The sequence below is a fragment of the Pipistrellus kuhlii genome, unplaced genomic scaffold (assembly GCF_014108245.1).
Source record: "Pipistrellus kuhlii isolate mPipKuh1 unplaced genomic scaffold, mPipKuh1.p scaffold_m20_p_6, whole genome shotgun sequence".
Lineage (NCBI taxonomy): Eukaryota > Metazoa > Chordata > Mammalia > Chiroptera > Vespertilionidae > Pipistrellus > Pipistrellus kuhlii.
This window is the reverse complement of record NW_023425562.1, coordinates 18,654,587-18,670,296: the sequence shown is the minus strand read 5'-3', so window position 1 is coordinate 18,670,296 and position 15,710 is coordinate 18,654,587. Positions and strand designations below refer to the sequence as shown.

The 15,710-nt window shown below is 35.3% G+C and overlaps 1 protein-coding gene across 1 annotated transcript in view; it reads right to left on the bottom strand.

The window, feature by feature from the left end:
* The window catches only part of LOC118707861 (netrin receptor DCC), a 151,325-nt gene that overhangs the window by 127,045 nt on the left and 8,570 nt on the right, over positions 1-15,710 (bottom strand). Inside the window, exons 2-3 of the mRNA XM_036418706.2 lie at positions 14,606-14,716; positions 6,635-6,829 (exon numbers count right to left, since the gene is read on the bottom strand). Coding sequence (XP_036274599.2) covers positions 6,635-6,829; positions 14,606-14,716 — 306 coding nt within the window. The remainder of the gene's footprint in view (positions 1-6,634; positions 6,830-14,605; positions 14,717-15,710) is intronic.

The window sequence follows — 15,710 nt, the reverse complement described above, 5'->3', positions numbered from 1 at the left end:
AAACAGACAAATATTTTTCCGATATTGGACATCAGGCAGATCAAGTGAGTGGTCTCTGGGAGAAGAGAAACAAAGTGAATCCACTGATTTCCTGAGCTTATTACCTGGGGAAGTTTTCAGGCTGCAGAAGAGAAATGGGAACCTAAGGAGGGCTCAGTGATTCTCTTATTGAGCATATAGAGTTGGAAGTCTGAGAGAAGCAAAGCAATTGGAGTTGGAGAGGAAGAAAACCAGAGAGCAGAGAAATGCACAAAAGGAGAATTCTGGAGGTTGATGGGGTGTCCCTCTTGAACATTCATCTGAGTGTTTATCAGTGCAAATTATGGGGGAATTTTCCAGGCTTGGGGAAAGAACCACCAGACGTTAGCAAGAAAAAATATTTGCTGCTCAATAATGGCCAGTAAGTGGGCTCTCAAAAGCCAGTTTTTAAAGAAGTCACATAATTTTTGGAATTTAGGAAGAATACTCAGAAGGAATGGGCTTAATAGTAGGGCAAATTAGCCTTAAGGTATTAGATGGTACCAGTGGTCTAATAACATGTAATAGCTTAAAAGCAAACCTCAAAAGGGTCAAAATTTTTCTAAGGAACTTAACTGCATTTTGGAACAAAACTTGAGAATTATTTTTAAAAATTGCAGAACTCTTCAGCATCACAAAATTAAAAAATACCACGTCTAAAAAATACACATGCAAAATGTAGATAATATGCAGTATGTTACATTGCATTCATCTACATCTGAAAAAAATCAGAAAAAATTCAATCCAAAGCAAGGAGAAAATTTAATAAAATAGATATGGACTCAAAACGACATAGATGAAAAAGTCTGTAGATGAGAGCATTCCTTATGTTCAAGAAGGTAGAGGAAAATTTGAGTACATTGACTAGAATGTGGACTATATAAAAAAGAACCATACCAAACTTATAGAGATAAAAACTGTCATATGTAATATGAAAAACATACCAGATGGGATTAAGATCAGAATAGCCATTACAGGGAAAAATAAGTTGCTTTAAAGACATAATAACCATAAAAAATGAAACACAGACAAAAACAACAGAAAATAATGAACAAAGAATCAGTGAACTACATACAACCAAAAGCTCCATGCATATGAGTAAATGAAGTCCCCAACTGAGAGGAATAAGAGTGGTGGGGAAAATCTACTTGATAACAGCCAAAAATTTTCCGAAATTTAAAAAACCTATGAACCCAGAAATCCAAGAATCTCACTGAACTTCTAAGCAGAAGAAACATAAACAATACTACACTGAGCTATCATAATAAAATTGTGTAAAAGCAGCAGCAAAGAAAAAAATCTTCAAAGCAACCACAGACAAAAGACACATGTATAGAGGCACAAAGATAAAAATGATTACAGCAGTTTATTCAGAAACAAGACAATATAAGAGATATTAAAATAGAGTAATGCCATATAAATAGCAAAATAAATAAAATTTATTGACCTAGAATTCCATCCCCTCTGCAAATGGTAAAATTAAAACTTATTTAGATGTACAAAATTTTTTTTAAAAAATTACCAACCTAACTCCATTACAAGGAAGTCATCCTATCGAATAAAGAGGGAATATGCAAGTTGACCATCATGCTGCAACAAATGGCTGTGCCCACAGCAGAGGCAGGGATCCTCCTGTAACACAAGATGGCTGCACCCACAATGAAGGCTGATTTCCCATAACAAGCCTTCATGAGCAATTAGCAGGGACCTGAGGCTGCCTGACACTGGGCTGAGGCAGGGGACCCGAGGCTGTGCCCCTCTCCTGGTGGGGCTTGACAGGGGACCTCAAGGTGCACCCCCCGCCTAGACCGGGGGACTTCAGGCTGTACCCCCCCCCCCCACCAGCCCAGCACTGGGCCAGGCGACCTGAGGCCATACCCACCACCTGGCAGAGCTTGACTGGGGTGGGGATGGCTGGGTCTGGATCTAGCCCAATGTGGGTGGGACTGGCCTGGGTCTGGGTCTCGTGATTTTGAGGTACACGTGGGTGTGTGGGGACTTGACTCTGATTCCCATGGTGTGCCCCAGACTCTGATAGGAAGAAGGTTTTCTTTTACATTTTACTAATTTTCTTTTATCTCTGACACTTCTATTATAGAGAAAGGGCAAATAGCAATATTAAAATATTTCCTCTAATTAATTCCCTTTTAATGTGCATGAATTTTGTGCACCAGGTCACTAGTTCAAGAATAAAGGAAAATTATATCTTTCCAAAATTTGAATTAGCACAAAGGAATGAAGAACACTAAAAATGCTTAACTACATAGTTATATATACAATACATCTTGTGCTTATTTTTATCTTTTATAATATTTGATTATTTAATGAAAAAAATAATACCAATGCTTTATAAACTTCAATAATACTTTTGTGAAGTCAATAGTGATAAGTCAAATATACAAACTAAAATTATTAGCAAGCACTAACGAAGCAAAAGAGTTATAGTTAATGAGCTCACAAGAATGGAACATAAAGGATTTGTATGCATGCAATATTATTGTAGCATAACCAATAGACACAGACACTGGGGCTTTTGGGGCTTGCCCAGGGTGGGAATGGATGGGGGGTGGGGGGAGTGTCAATTGGGGGAAAATGTGAAATATGTAAAACTTTAAACAATTAAAAAAATTAAAAAATGAAACATAAATAATTAAAAATAAGTAATCTCCCCCAAATTCAGAAAGAGAAGTAAAAGGGGCATAAAGCATATATGGGACAACAGACAGAACAATAACAATAAAAAACCCACACACAAATAATAGGGTGGTAGATATAAACCCAATTATATCAATATTAATATTAAATGTAAATGGCCTAAACACCTCAATTAAAATTCAGAGACTATTAGATTGGATGAAAAGCTGCCTACAAAAGTCCACTTAAATATAAATATACAAACAGTTTGAAAGTAAAATAATGGAAAAATATGTATCATGCTAACCTACAAACAAAAATTAGGCTGGAGTTGTCATTGACATCAAATACAATGCGGATTACAGAGCAAAGAATATCAGCATTGATAAAGAAAAATAGTTTATAAATGATAAACTGGCTAATTAATCTAGAGAACATAACAACCCTAAATAAATATGCACCTTATAACAGAGTCAAATTACAAGGGGCAGAACTGGTAGAACTAATAGGAAAGAAAAATACTCACAAGTATAATTGCTTAATAAAGCAAAAGCTCAGGCATCTCTTTTTCTATTGTTGTTTTTCCCCCTCAGTCTGTCTTAACCTTAGCTCACAGGATAACAATTCTCAAAAGCTCCATGATTAAACTCGGAGATTCATACCTGAAGCTATAGTTGTGTTTGATCGGAAATTTTAGGACTGTGTCCTATCTCACTTGGTTAGAATATTTTGTTGTTGCATGAAAGAGATATGATTTTCCAGAAGACCCTGATTATTTGCGTAAAACAAGTCAGGCTCAGATTCGACCCCAGCTTCCTTTCTCCATCCCAAAGATACAGGTCTTTGCTGTTTCTGGCCAAATTTATCTAAGTGTATTAATGTAACACTTAACTCTCTCATTAAAAATTAGCTTTGACTTTTCTTGTTTACTTTAATTCTCTTGCTGTCTTCCCTCATTAGTAAAATGGAGATGATACCTGACACTAACAAAATGTAGCATTTGAAGGAATAGACTGGTATGTGTAAAGCACATGGAAGAAATGCACTGAGCAGCTGTCCGAGAACATTAAATGACATGAGTAATTAAGAAGAGATTTGTATTATTCTGACCCAAACAAAGTATTTTTTTAAATACAGAAGATGGAGGAATCATTTTTGATTGAATGCTTGGATTTAGTGTTGGTAGAATGAATGACCACATGATCCTTTAGTCATCAATTTGATTTTACAAGTGATAGCTCAGGTTATAAAACTCAAGATGCAACCTGAAAGGGTTACAAGAAAAGGAGAATATGCCGAAACTGGTTTGGCTCAGTGGTAGAGTGTCGGTCTGCAGACTGAAAGGTCCCAGGTTCGATTCAGGTCAAGGGCATGTACATTGATTGCGGGCACATCCCCGGTAAGGGGTATGCAAGAGGCAGCTGGTCAATGTTTCTCTCTCATCGACATTTCTAGCTCTCTATACTTCTCCCTTCCTCTCTGTAAAAAAATCAATAAAAATATATTTAAAAAAAAGAAAAGGGAAATAAAGAGGGGAGATTTTAGGTTTTAATAAAAGACACACATATATTTACTCCAATGAAGTATTTGCTCCTCTAGTTCAATAATAGTATTAATCTTTCCTAAAAGATTCTTCCAAATAGCCTTAGAAAATTCACCAGGTGTAAGACAGGGCATATGCTTTGGACCTCGGGGAGCAGAAAATGAGAAAAGAGTTACAAATAGAAGAGTATGAATTATTAATGAACCCCCCTGAGGCTGTCCTTAAAGATGGCTAGAAAATGCCTATAGATTGAAAAGAACTAACCTAAAAAAAAATCATAAAAGATAAAACCATTTCTCCTGATCTATTCTGAGTAATGATCTTAGGGAATGACCTTTCATCTCCCCTTCACTCCTCCCTGGCAACCAATGATCTTGTTGAATGCCTCTAACTCTCCCACTAGGGATTTTCTAGGCATTCTATTATTGCCTGGAACCATTTACATTTTTGCCTTTCACAATGAATTGAATGTCACTGTGTTGTTTATATTTTTTATCCAAGTTAATTAATTGTAGTAAATAAATATTTTATATAATTCCATCCATTTTTTTGAGTATTCTGAGTTTAGAAACCTAGAAACTTCAACTATTTTTTAAAAAACTGTTTGACACAATCCATTATTTCTTACCTGTGTTGGTTATAGTCCACTTTTAGGTAAAAAAGATAACATACTTGAATACTATAAATGTCATAGTTTATAAAAACACAATTCCAAGCCCATGTTACTATAGTATGTATATTTGCTAAACTGCAACTGCTGATGTACAAAATGATCAAGAAGAACAATGCCTTATTTACATGTATGTTTTACCTTTAAAAATTGCAAATAACTTGACTTTTATTATCTCATACAAATATTGTGAGGTAGCAGCATGCTATTCCACTTTACAGGTGAGAAAATAAAGCTCATAGAGACCCACAGCCACTGTGCCACTTTGACAGTGATCCATTGTTAGAGACAGAATTCAAACCCTAATCTAATACCAATGGATTCTAAACAAATTTAATCATAAACGGAACATTCACTTTTTAAATCTTTTTTTTACTAAACAGTTTAAAATAAAAGTATTTACAATTAGTATTATAAAAAATAGATTTCTTCTCTTTTAATCTTTAATGTTAAAAGGATCACATAGGTCATCTTCTCCCCCATTAATCTTTAGAAGTAGGTAATACATTTACCTTATAAAGTAAGTATTTTAATTAAGGCAAAACTTTACTGGTTTTGCAATGACCAAGATGCAAATGTTCATACTTATATGTCTTACAAAAACTAACCTCCTCTATTAACTCTTTTTAATATTTGTTAACTCCCTAACACCATCAAATAAAAGATAAAAGGTACTCTTTTCCCACATTTTCACTGAAATAAATCACTTTCCCAAGATTAATCATTATAGCAGAGAGAAAAACATGGATCTAAACCCAGATTTGAAGTACCATCCAGTTCTGCCTTTATTTAACTTTCAGCATGCTCAGATTATATTTTGAAAATATGTGTCCTTTGCAATCATGCCCTCTACTAAACATTATTGAAAAGAGAATAAAAATGAAAATAAATAATAATTCAATATTCAGGAAATAAAAATAGCTCTCTGTAAGGGGGTTAAACACTTCAAAAAAGTGATAGTTGATCATTAAAACTGTAAAAGTTTTAATTATGCATGTTTTTTTCATGGGGTAACATTTCTAAGAACATTAGTTTACTGTATATCTCTGCAAATCCACATCAGTGTTGGTGACATATTTTAATGAAGTCTCCTTATAATATGTGATAGATTTAAATAATTTCTTAAATATCCCATCTGAAGTACTATACTCAGTTGTGTCAGTAAATGAAGGCTGAGTACAATTTGAGGAGAACTTGGATTGGAGAGGGATCAGAAATAAATGTCGAGAGGAGCTTGATAACTCTGAGCTACTGGCTTGACTGAAAATTTGTTTTTTCATTTTGTTGTTTTACAGTCATAATGACATAGCCATAAAGCTTTATATATAAATGCAAAAGGTAAAGTAGGGAATGTGACTAGATAATTCAAGGTTAAAGAAAATTGACAGGCTATCTTTCTAGTAAGAAAAAGATGAAAAGTATATTGACTCATTTTATAAGAATTTTTTAACATTACAAGTTTCCATTTATCAGTAGTAAGAGAAAAATCACCTAATATATGTTTCATATCTTTATGACACATAGGCAAGGGTACACACAAGGGTACCCACCCCTGTGAATAGTCCTAGATAAAATTATACAATTGAAAATCCAGAGGGGAAAATGTGTGTGTGTGTGTGTTGTGGATGAATAGAAGACAGAAAAAGAGAATTCTTTTAAGAATATATGCTGCAAGCTGAAATAACATTCAAAAACAATTTTTCAAGAAAGAAAATAATTGAAGTAAATTATTTGTTTTTCTTAACAGAATAAAAACCGCAGGTACTCACCTAACCTCTCAATGGAATAATACCGTTGTTTACTATCCACACGCACTGTCTCGGCATAAGGGCTTCCAACACCATAACCGATAATGTAACCTCGCACCACGATGTTTGGGTTTAAGGGAGGAGTCCAGCTCATGATGATGCAGTTGGTCTGGGGCCTCACATGAAGAGAGCTTGGCTGGTCAGGGACTTGAGACTCTAGAATTCAGAGAGAGGCATCATCAGCCTGTCTCTTAGTAGAACACACAGCATGGCACAATTCCCATTCAAACAAGACTTAGCATCATATTCCATAGAGGTTCGGATGGTATGTTACTTATGGCCCACGTCCCTCTGTGTTCCAGAATGTGAGGCATTTTCCATGTTTGATTTGACTTGCACAGAATTTCTTAAGCACAAGAGGTTACTGAATACTGTCCATTCTTCTTTATTCTAATAGCTTTTCTCTGGGGTTGTTTTAAAAAAATACATATTTGTATTGATTTCAGAGAGCAAAGGAGAGAGAGAGAAAGATAGAAACATCAATGATAAGAGAGAACCATTGATCCGCTGCCTCCTGCACACTCCTATTGGCAATCGAGCCTAAAACCCAGGCAAGTGCCCTGACCAAAAATTGAACCTTGACCTTCTGGTTCCAAGGTCGACACTCAACCACTGAGCCATGCCAGTCAGGAAGGAGTTTATGAATTAATGGGAATTGCAGACAAGTAACAAGGCAGTTGTAATATACTATTATAAGTATTTTGGTAGGTTTAAGACTGGCATATGCAATCCATCAGGTAAATATTCTGAGAAGAAATTTAAAAATGTGCCCTTCTAAATTATTAGTCCTTTAGTATTTTAGCACAGTTCCTAGCAATTAGTAAGTACTCAAAAATATTAGTGATTTGAACCTTATTCAAACTATTTGTGCTCATGATTTCTTTTCTACTTGAAAATGTTGAATGGTAACATTTGCCAAATTATGCAAGAAAATTTGATGGTTAAAAGAAATAGTACAGTATATTTTTTCCTTGTTGTAATAGCAAGAGGAGATGTGATCTCTTCCAATATTACCTACCATCAATTCACATACTTCTAGCTTAAGTGTTATATGAAAGTGTGTTTTCTATTCAAGTTTTAAAAATAGATACTGTACTAACAGCTTCTCAAAAGATGCTACATTCTAAAGATACATCAGTAGCATTTTCTAAAGATGCCTTTTTCTTCAAAGACTCCCATTTGTAAACAGAAAAGAGACACAATAGCCTTTGTCCTGAAGAAGCCTGTGATGTAATATGCAAAGGCATCATAAAAAAATCTCAAAACATGGATAAACCTTTACAGCAAAACACTATGTCTGAGAAGAATTTTCCATTATAAACCTTAAGGAAAATAATAAGAGAAATGAAAGGGATGGTTTAATATGTAAATTAGCCAGTCAAGGAAAGACAAATACCATATTCACTCATAGGTGTACTCTAATGAACAAAATATATTGATGAACAAAACAGAAACAGAGGCATGGATACGTACGTGTTAGACTGTTCATAATTCAGAGAAGTCCATTTGTGCTCTGCTATTCACTTCTTAATATAACAACAGAAATGAACATTTTTCTTATACTACTATGTGAGTGAGTTTTCTCCAGTGCAGATGATGTTAAAAAGCATGAAAACAGTTACTACTAGAATGAACTAGAAAACATTGACTCAGAAAATCTGCTGTGGAAGGTGTGTGACATGAATGCTCTTTGGCGGCTGAAACAGAAATTCGCTACTCAGAAGTACTTGAAACATTTCGCAAATACCTCTAGGACAATGAGTGCACATATAAGGCAGAGATAAGTATTAAGGCAATTAATGAAATCACTTGAAACCAAAGAACACATTTGGCCTGAAATATGCAAATTAATGAGGCCCAAAATTTCTACGGGAGTCTGAATTATTAAGATAAGTAGGTCAACTGCTATACTTGATGATACGATGAAATTATGGATCCTTAGTTTAATTTGTTTCTAAAGAACAGTTATTATTCTTTCAGTGGTGATTACAGATTCCCACTAATGAATAATGTTCACATATAACACACTAGGAAATTTATCAGTTTAATCCCTGTGAATTTTCAACAATTACTGTGGATTGCCTATGCGCCAGTCATAGTATTATAGAAGCAGGTAGGGGGATATGGTTTCAAGAAGGTAAGACCACAAAATAAAAAATGAAAGAATAAACAAGGAAATCATGAGATCTTGTTAAGTGCCAGGCTGGTGCAATAGTAATTGACTCACCAATGAAGGTATCACTGGTAGGGTCTAAGGTGAATGATCAGAAAGAGCCAGTCAAGCAAACAACAGGGTTGGAAAGCTTTATAGGCAGAGAGAACAACTACTGGAGAAGTCAGTGGTCCTGACTAAGTAGTCAGGTATTGTGTGTTGTAAGGTCTTGCCACACACTGGTGAAAAATCGCTGTCCTAGAGAGTACTTTGCTCAGCTTCACCACAAATTCTCTCATACCATTGATTATGCAAGACATTTACATAAGAACTTTGGGGAATTCTAACAATCTTGCCTTTTTTAAGCTGATGTTTTGAGGCACAAATTAAATATTTTACAACTTCCCAGCTGTTAGTTATTGAAACATGGTTTCAGGCAAACCTGAATAAACAGTAAGGTTTGTTCTATCATCACTTTAACAAAACACCCTAATTAAAGGGCAATCCATGAGGAATAGGGGTATTTCTCTAAGTTATTGTTGATTGTCAACCGCTTAAGCCAAGCAGAGAATGCAGGAGGAAGTCCGGAAGCCACAGGAGACAGAATTGCTTTCTGCTCTCTGCACCAACTACTGTGTCCGTGCAGCTGATTGCAGGGCTCAGAGTTACCACCTAAGGAGAAGATCACCTCATTGGGGTTCACCAAGAGACTCCAAAACCATGGGGGAAAATAATGCACCCCAAGGCACCTAGCGAGGGCTAACACTGCAGTTCCCTTCCAATGCAAATTTTTTTTTGGCTACAGCAATGTCTATTTCTGTTGGTTTTCAATCCCTTCTCCATATCCACAATTTATGAAAAATCATGCAAGTTTAATATCAAAATATCTGACTTTGGAATGTTTAGAATTCAAAGTTTTCTAACATTAGCCATGAAAGATTTGGTAGAACTCATTTATATATTATTTTATGGCTTAAACATATACATGAATAAGTTTAGATGGGAGGAGGTGAATATTTTTTTATAAAACCTCCTTAATATCCTATATAATAAAAGCATGATATGCAAATTGACTGAACGGCCAAACAGTGGAATGGCCATCCGAACGCCCATCCAGACGACCACCCAGGACCATGCTATGACACCCACTGGCACCAGGCCAGCCCAGGTGGGTGTGATGTGATTGGTTGGAGGCATGGCCATTGCCCCATGATTGCTCCACAGAGGGAGGCCCAGGCCACTGACTGGAGGGCTGAGGCAGATGAGCAGGACCTCCCTCTTCAAGGGAAGCCTGGGTCTTGTGTGCCAAAGGGAAGCCAGTGCTGGCAGCCAGGGGAAGGAAGGCCTACTCTTGCATGAATTTCATGCATTAGGCCTCTAGTTCATATATATTTTGCAAGCCATCAGGCTGAGTTTTCCTTTGGAGCTACTACTGACCAACTCTGAAGTTATACACTTGTCCAGATATATTAATTCCCATCAAGATTCATACTCTTTAACATTTGAATAACATAGATAGAAAAGAGAAAAATAGGATGGAAGATGAGAAATTAAATCATTTTAGGGGAGTATCTTAGTGCAAAAAGGCCATGAGTCAATAAATCGAGAAAGCCTTAGGACCAATATGTCTGGTCTTCTTAATTTCTTCAGCAAGCAAATCATTGCTTTACAAAGTACATGAAACACCTCTCACCTTCGCCAGTTTGGCTCAGTGATAGAGTGTCGGCCTGTGGACTAAAATGTACCAAGTTCGATTCTGGCCAAGCATACATGCCTGGGTTGCAGGCTCGATCCCCCCAGTAGGGGGTGTGCAGGAGGCAGCCAATCAATGATTATCTCTCATCATTGATGTTTCTATCTCTCTCTTTCATCTCCCTTCCTCTCTGAAATCAATAAAAATATATATTAAAAAAAAAGAAACACCTCTCTCCCACAATCATATGGTTAGATGCTCTAAAATGGCTATTAGTTTTCATTTTGTTTTGAAGGTGAACAATCTCAAATCATAATTCATAACAGTACCAAGTATAAGAAGTATCAACCCTACTCACTATCTTCTATTAATTTTCATTTACCTTTTTTGATGATGCCTTGTGGGCAAGGTCAGGATTGCCTAAGCAATTATCATCCATATAGCAAAGTGGAAGAATGAGAAAAGAGAATATTCAAAATGTCTTAAGATTATTGACTGGTAAATGAGTAACATTGCAAAGAATAAGGATACATTTGAACCAATATTGGCAGAAATAATTTTCCTAAAAGGCATTATTTTATAAGAATATAATATCTCCTATGCTACCTCACACATCTTCCCTGTATACCTAGTCAACTTCTTTCCCTGAAGTTTCTAGCTCAAGTGTTATTTGTCTTCATGAATCTTTGCAACCAGTGAAGCCATTCCTGCTTATTCCTCAAGAGAGCTGTTCCAATCTTTCTCATGTCTGTACCCCTCCCCCCACTTGGCACACTTGAGGTTCTTAATTATATTTAATAATAACTGCATCACCACTAAAATGAAGAAAATGTAAAGAGCTATGCTGCATTCATAAGAAGGACGTTATGAAGCCATGGACTTAGAAATGTTCCAGCAAATCCAATTAAGCAACATTGATTAGGACTCTGCTCATGGGCCCAACAAAAATATTCTTCATTAAAATAGATAGGTGAATTGGATTATGGCAAGACTGCATGGACATGAAAAGCATGAAGGGAAATAAAAGTTTTGTGCAATCTCGGGAGCTGTGACACTACATTTTAGTTTCATGTAGACTGTGAGTCATTCGAGTGAGGGGAAGGAGCACATGAGTCAAGTGGAGAGCCCCATCCATCCTGGGTGTTTTATGGGACCTTCGACACCTCTGCCCACTTATCTCCACTTCTTCTGGTAAGAGATACTGTCTCTGGGTTTGGGTAAATGATATGACCTCATTTCTTAGAATACTTCGCCTTATATCACTGTCTCCTATTGTTCCAGGGTCAGTTCCAGAGCATTCGTAGAGGCTCTGCTCTAATAATCTGCACTGGACACTCACTCACAAACCAGGTCTGGAGTCTCAGCTCCCCAGTTACTTATAAACTTTAAAAGTGAAATAGAAAAATAAGATATCTGTAAAGCATATCTTGTCTTTTTATTCTTTAGAGAAAACCGATCACATCCTCATGACTTTAGGCACAAGTATCTTGGACTTCTTGCCATACTTCTACCACTAACTGGGCTCCAGTATCAGGAGTGGCTTCTTTCTGGTCCTTCTGCCTGAAGGGCTCTTGTCTGACCTAAACAGAAGGCTGCCTCCCTCACTGCCTTAAGATCTATGTATCTATTTTACCTAATCAAAGAGATCTTCTCAACCTCTTATGGTCAAACAGTAGTTCCTAACCATTTGCTATTCACTCTACCATACTTTGTTTTTCTTTAGAGCATTTACCACTATTTCTATCTCAATAAAATGTAGAAACATTGAGAGTAGGGACCTTATTTATTGCTTCACACACCTATACCTAAAATAATGCCTGTTTATATATAGGTCTTCAAGAAGAAACACCTGTTGAATACATAATTAATGCTCGCTAACCTACTAATGAAGGGTATGAGCTTTGTGAATTGCCACTATGTAGCTCCACAACTTCTCAATTTATATTACCCAGGACAAGTTAATGTCTTAAGTAATACAGAAAGATAAGGTATTTGTATAGCTTAAATAACATCTTCTAGGATTCAAGTCATTTTTCTATAAAGTATAATATTACCTCTAGGGTTGTCCCAACTAGGTTGTCCCAAGTTTGCCTATTCTAACACCTTGTCTTTGTTTGTTTCTGTCAGAGTGATCTCCTCAAAATGCACATATAATTAAGTCACTATTTTAAAAGGCCCATTAATGACTTGCTTAGGCTAAAACATATTATTGTTTTAATGATATTCCTAGAACAGAGTTCAAACTCCTTAATTTACTCTTGTCAGATTTAGAACCTGAGTATTTTACAAACCTCATCATATGTTATCTCTGTGTTTTAGTCTTGATGGCTTTTTCTCCAGGCCCCAGTAGTTCCAATGTCTGTCTTAACTTTATACCTGCATTTACCTTGCCCTCTCTTCTTCCTCCCTCAATTTCTAATGCATGCTTTGGCGCAGCTAATTCCTGTTCATTAAAGTCTCAGTTTAAATGCCAATCTTGATTATGTTTATCTATTTGCCTATTAATCTATTTCTCTATCCATCCTATGTGATTAAGAGGGACACAGCCAATATTCAACTGGCTTTGAACTACAAAGTGGCAATTTCCTATTACTTCACCATGAATGTTTGTCTTTCTTTGTTATACTCTAAGATCCACAAGCAAAAGATCATGTCTTCCTTATTTATTATTCTATCCTAAGAGCTAAACACAGTGCCTAAAGCTTAGTACATTTTCTCTCAATATTCTTTGAATGAATGTGCTGTCCCGTGTCAGTGATTACCATTATTGTGGAAACAGCATTTGTTTATTATTTTAGTGCTGTCATAATTATTTTGTAAAATCTAATCAGTGACTATATTAAAATCATGAATGAGGGTAGATTCTTTAGAAAGAGAAAAAGAGAAAGGTCAAGGAGGAGAAAAATGAGAAGGAAGAGTTGGAGAAAGAGAAAGGGAGGATAGACTTAGAAAGGGTGATGGAAGAAGAATCAGAACAAGAATAAAAATGAGAAGGGAAGGAGGAAGAGAGAAAGAGGACAGAAAAGGGAAAGAATATAGAACTAACAGGCCTAATAGTAATTTCACTGTCAGTTATTTAGAAAGTTGTCTTGTGTCATCATCTCTTAAATATGCACTTATTTCTTCTTCTTATTTTAATCCTTGTCTGAGAATATGTTTTTGTTAATTTGAGAAGAGAGGAATCGAGAGGGAGAGAAACATCAATGTGAGAAAGAAACATCCATATGTGCCCCCAATCGAATTCTCAGCCTTTTGGTCTAAGGGGCAATGTTCCAACCAACTGAGCCAACAGGCTAGGACCACTTGTATTCATTCTTTTAGCCATTTTTTTCTTGGTCCCAGTTTTGATCACCTAGCTTTAAGTTTATAGATCACAATTTCTTTTTGCAAGTATCACTCATTTACATGAATTTCTACCTCCTTCACTTCTAAGTTGTAATCTCTGTAGTATATTTTTGCTTTATTGTTTAGATTTTTCTCTGTTGTTTTCATTTCTTTCTCTTGATTTTTATTTTCTTATTTAGCTATATGATATTTTTATTTCATAAAATATTTCTCATTTTCTAATTTTGAAAAATTTGCTTATATTTAATTGTTTGATTTTATATGAATTGCAGTAACTATCAAATCAAGAAAGTAGACTGTCCTTATATAAAAATTAAGTATCAAATATTAGTAACCATAACATAAAAAATATAAATTGCTGTTTTGCATAAGCCTCATAAAACAGCAAAAAAACTGTGCAAAGTAATTATATTTCATGATAATTATCAGAAATTGTAACAGTTCCTGTGACAAAAATGTTTAAGGTTAACTATTCAAAATAAATATTAAAAAAAGGTAACTTCAAATTATCTTTTAAAAAGTAACATATTATAAAGATATACTTAATGCATAATTAATTTATATTTACATGGCATTAGTGAAGACTATAGACATTAAAGATTTTTGATTTTGCATTTAAGATATAGAAAAAATTAAATATCCCCCATGATGGAGTTCATTAACTTTTTAAAAGAGAGTCTTTGAGGCAGAAGTAGCAAGAAAGATAGAAGTCAGAGTGGTAATGACTGAGGAAAGTTCTTACCATCTAGATCATTCTCTGGGGTCTCCACTGTGTACCAGTTGGAAGCTGGTCCTGTGCCATTGACTGTCATGGCTGACACTTGAAAACTGTACTGACTTCCTTTCTCCAATCCTAGAAAAGAGTTTTCCACAAAGAAAAAAAAATACTGAGTAACTATTTCCAGCTGAGTTTCAAAACTTTTAGTTACATTTTAACAACTGTAGACATACTTTATGTTGTTTGTGATGGTTGAGGTAATTATTGTTATTTTGGCCAAAAGGTCAGACATATTATAGCAAAGAAATCAAATTATTTTTCATATATTCTTATTTATCTTGGTCCACTTTATAAAAAATGTATCCCTGAAAATAGCCTGAGGGTAGATGCAGAGTATAAAATATGAAATAATCAGAAATAGCAAGGATCATTTTTCCTCACAGTCCAGAAGAGGTCTGCCTATAAATCAAAATCCATCAATCTAAAAATTTATGTCTTTATCATCCTTTCAAGGTCAGTGATTATGTTTTATTTGGACAAAGCAAAAAGAATCCAAAGCTACTGCACTTCAGCAAAAATATTAGGGCTTTTGTCTCCTAAAACCATCACAAGACATACTTTGTTTTGCATTGCTCCCATAATAGAGCATGACACAAGTCTATCTCTATGATAATTTGTACATATAATATTGCATACTGCAGGCTAATTTTAGAGAACAGGTAGATGAGAGAGCCCGTGGATCATTAGTGTGAGATGTGTTAATGTTTTATGTAAATAATTTTCCTTTTAGCTGAATCGCTAGTCGCTCATTAACACAAAAAATTACTATAAAACAGATGACACCTGTCAAAGGAACATGTGACTTTTTTGAGTTGTTGAGGACTCAGTTGCAATTGACAAGACTTTAAATCTGAAGGTGTCGAACAACCCTGATAAAGGTAAAAATATAATCCCTCTTTGCTTTTTCCCATTAATCACTAATGGCACATGCATTTGGTGCCCAGGAAAATTAATAAAGAAAATAAACTACTGGGGAAATGAGGCTTATATCATGTACAACATTATGCATTTGCAGATTTTTGCATTGGAGAATGAACAAATGTTGGTATTAAGGGAAACTATAACTTAC